Here is a 3,876-nt window from a genome sequence, read left to right on the forward strand (position 1 = left end):
TTCTGTGTCTTTTGCAGTTCATGGCTGCCAATACTCTCCAGGAAAATTATATTCCATGTCTGTCTTTGTATACTGTATATATTCTTTTTCAAGTTTGTTGGTGCTTAATTAAGTTCAGAAATTTAAAAAAAAAGAACATTTAATGGTTAAGTGCTTGGTGCTTGGTGAACTTTACAACCCTGCCAACTGGCCAAACTGTGTGGATTTTAAGCTGCCCTTTTTTTTTTTTAAAAAAAAAAAAAAAAAAAAAAAAGGGCAGCTGACTACCTCCAGGCTAGGGCACAAGTGTGAGGGGAGAAAGAAAAGTATTATTAGTCTTTTGGGGAAGAGGTTATGTAGGAAGCACAGCCTAGGAGGCTCCTAGCTCATCCCTGTCATATCAAAAAGTGGAAGCCTATCCCATGATGAATGGGAGGCCAAAACCACAGATTGGTTTGTAGAAGGATGGGTTCTGGTCAGGGATTTGGGAGCCAGGGCCCAAGTTCTGGTTTAGCCACCAACTTCCCGAGTAACCATGGCCAAATCACATCCTGCAAAGACGTTGTGCAAGGGGGATGGAACAAAAGGAGCCAGAGAAGGAGTGGCTGACAGTTGGTGACAGTTGAGACCAGAGAGGATTTTGGGAGAAGCTCTGGAAGAGGAAGGAAAGGAGGACTTCCAGCGGAGGACTGAGAGAGGGAAGAGAAAAACCTCTCATCTCGAATCCAGTCCTGAGGGCTCTCTGAAGATCTTTCTTTGGACATTGAAACCCTGATTCCCTGATCAAAGGTATCCCATTGCTTCTCACCCATCAAGACTTCAACCAAGTCAGCTAAGTTTTTGGACTCCATTTTGGGCGTGATCTCTTAGTCTCCTTCCCCCATTACCCAACCTTGCTGAGAGACCCTTTCTGGTCTAACTTACAATTATAGAAAGGATGGAAATAGAAATAGAAACAGAAGGAGAAGAGGTGGGGGGGGGGAGATGCTTGGGAGTGGGATCCCCAAAGGTCCCCACCTGAGTGATGGACCCCATAGAAATAGAGAAGAGGGGACCTCAAAGTCCCTCCGCCCTTCATCCCTTTCCCTAACCCCTGAATTGCGAATAATAAAAGCCATTCATTATGTTCCAGAGTGTCTGAGAGACAATGAGGGGGAGGGGAATCAAAGCTTAGTCTGGCTGTCTCCATCTTGGAGTCAGACCACCTGCTGTGAAGTTGACTGATCTCGGGGGAGACTTGTGTGAACCCTGCCCTCATTCAGAATTGGATTGGGGTACCCCATACCTCATCTTAGAGGGAAGCCTCACCCCCACCTCCTGTGGGGTGGCATGACCATCCAGGTCACCCAGGTTCAGGGTGAAACCCCCACACAGTCTTCCAGTGTATATTCAGCCAGAGCAAACTTGCTACAGGCAGCCCTCACCTTCTCCTCTCCGGATAGCTCAGCTAGAATCAGGAAACATTTGAAGTCACTGCCAATGTGGACCAGTTAGTTAGTCGCTATCTCAGTTCTATAGCTTTCTTTCAGATTTTGCAAAGAGGAGACAGAGTTGGACTAGCTGGGTCACTATAGCATGGTCTTTCTCCTCCCTCTGCTTAGTTTCCTTATCTGTGAAATGAGAATAAGAGAACCTGTCCCCCCTCTTGGGGCATTGGAAAGAACTGAGAAGTGCTATGAAATAAAATATCCAGTTATTTAATTTCCAGGTTCCTGGAAAACTTCCCCCTGCCGTTCAGCTGGACATGACCTTTTCCTCCTTAGCAGCCCCCCACAGGTCACTTACTGCCAGGCACAGTCTAGTTCTAGAGTGATTTCTTCTCATATATCTGTCTCTCCATTCATTCTTAACAAAAACCCTTATCTTCTGTCTTAGAATCAATACTGTGTATTGGTTCCAAGGCAGAAGAGTGGTAAGGGTAGTCAATGGGGGTCAAGTGACTTGCCCAGGGTCACACAGCTGGAAAGTGTCTGAGGTCAGATTTGAACCTAGGAGATCCTGTCTCTAGGCCTGACTCTCAATCCACTGAGCTACCCAGCTGCCCCTCACCTCCACCTTTTAGATGAAGGTGGAGATCAAAGACTTTCATCTGAGAAGGCAGCAACCTCTGTACCTCTGGCACTTGGTAAACATCTGTTAAATGATCAAATGGGAGAGAGAATGAAGAAACAAGTTGGGGAATGAACAAAGGGGCATTCACCTGAGGAAATGAATCATGGAACAAATGAATGAGAAAGCGAGTGAAGAATGAGTGAACGCAATGAATTAATATACGAATGAATGGTGGGTGAGTGAATGAACAAATGAACTAAGGAATGACTGAATGGTGGGGAAACAACAGAGCAGGCCCTAAGGGGGGAGTGATTGCCTTTTTTCCAGGGTAGGTCCAGGCCAGCAGAGTTTGAACAACACACTGACATCCTCTGACACCTCACACTTCGTAGGCAAGTCCCTTGGAAGGACGCCCTTCCAGACAGAAGGCGAGGGCTTTTAAGCCAAAGGGGCCACGGCCAGCCCAGCTTCTGGATGACCCTGGGCGATGCCCCCGCCCCACCTCCGGGATTCTCCTCCAGCGGGACTAGGGCATTTCTATGGCGCAGAACCTTGAGCTCTACCTTGAGAAGTGGCTCCTGGTCCCAGGGCTCCAAGATGCCCGCGTGAGCCCAGGGCTTGGAGATCCTCACAGCTCGCCAGGGCCCGAGCGTCTCCGCTGCCCCATCAAAACTGGGGGTTCTGCAGGGAGGGCCAGGAGAGCCTGCAGGGCGTGGCGGCCCAGCTCGGAGGGGCGGGGTCGGGCGGGTGACGTCACGGCTGCAGAAGCCTTAGAAAGTTAGGTCCCAGGGCTGTGAGCCGAGCAACTCTCGCTCTCCCTTCCACAGCCATGTACGAGAAGGAGGGCACCTGGAACTTCTCTTTCTCGGGAAGCGGCTTCTTGGAGTTCTACCTCGTGGGTGCCACGACCTGCCTGAGGGAGCGTGCCCCGCACCTGCTGCATGGGGCCCGCCGCTTCTATGGCTCCTCGGCCTGGGTGGTCTGCTGCCTCTCCATCCTCTCCATCCTCTGCAACCACTCCGTGGGTGCGTGTTCGTGGGAAAGTCCCGGGGACCCCTTCTTTGAGGAGCAGGAGGAGGGGGTGCAGCCAGGTGGCTCACTGGTTAGAGCCGGAGCAGCCTCAGACACTTCCCGACTGGGTGACCCTGGCCAACTCACTTATCCCCCATCTCCCAGCCCTTCCCGCTCCTCTGCCTTGGAACCAATCCACAGTAAGATGGAAGGGAAGGCAGCAGAGGGAGTGCCGACCCCTGAGGCCCCTTCCAGCTCTTAGTTTGGGGATAGGTGGGCGCTGGCAAGCTGGCGCCAGAAGCCCCTGGGCTGGATTCCTCAGAGATCTTGGGCACCTTCCAGCTTGGGCCAGGCGTCTTTGAAGTGGCTTCGGGGTCTGGAAGGCCTCAATGGGCGGGCGGGAGGAAGGGAGGGAAGGGGGCCTGCTGCAGGCTCTCACTGGGCGCCTAGTTCTCGGAGCCAGAGGACAGAGCCTGGCAGAAGGGGAAATTGCAGCCCAGAGAGAAGGGAAATGACTCGCACCAAGGGAGCTCCGGGAAGACTTTGGGCTGGCTGCCCGCCTCTTGCCTTTTTTGTGGGTTTTGTGGCTTCAGGGGAGGAGAGGTGAGAAAGTGGAAGAGAAGCTTCCTGTGCTCTTGAGCCCTGCCAGGCTCGGTCCAGCACTAAAGGGACATTAGAGAGCCTCTGGGCGGCTACACCCGGGGGTTCTTTTCTTTTAAAAATGATTCATTCATTCATTCATTTCCAGTTCCATGTAGAAACAATTTTTGACAGTTGTTTTCTGACATTTTAGGGGGCAGATTTCCCCCTCCCTCCCTCCCTCCCTCCCTCCCT

At 51.8% G+C, this 3,876-nt stretch overlaps 1 protein-coding gene across 1 annotated transcript in view; it reads left to right on the forward strand.

Moving 5' to 3' along the window:
* Positions 1–2,860: 2,860 nt before the first annotated feature.
* The window catches only part of PNPLA5 (patatin like phospholipase domain containing 5), a 16,698-nt gene continuing 15,682 nt past the window's right edge, over positions 2,861–3,876 (forward strand). The window contains exon 1 of the mRNA XM_044679292.1: positions 2,861–3,056. Coding sequence (XP_044535227.1) covers positions 2,861–3,056 — 196 coding nt within the window. The remainder of the gene's footprint in view (positions 3,057–3,876) is intronic.

The sequence above is a fragment of the Gracilinanus agilis genome, chromosome 5, assembly GCF_016433145.1.
Source record: "Gracilinanus agilis isolate LMUSP501 chromosome 5, AgileGrace, whole genome shotgun sequence".
NCBI lineage: Eukaryota > Metazoa > Chordata > Mammalia > Didelphimorphia > Didelphidae > Gracilinanus > Gracilinanus agilis.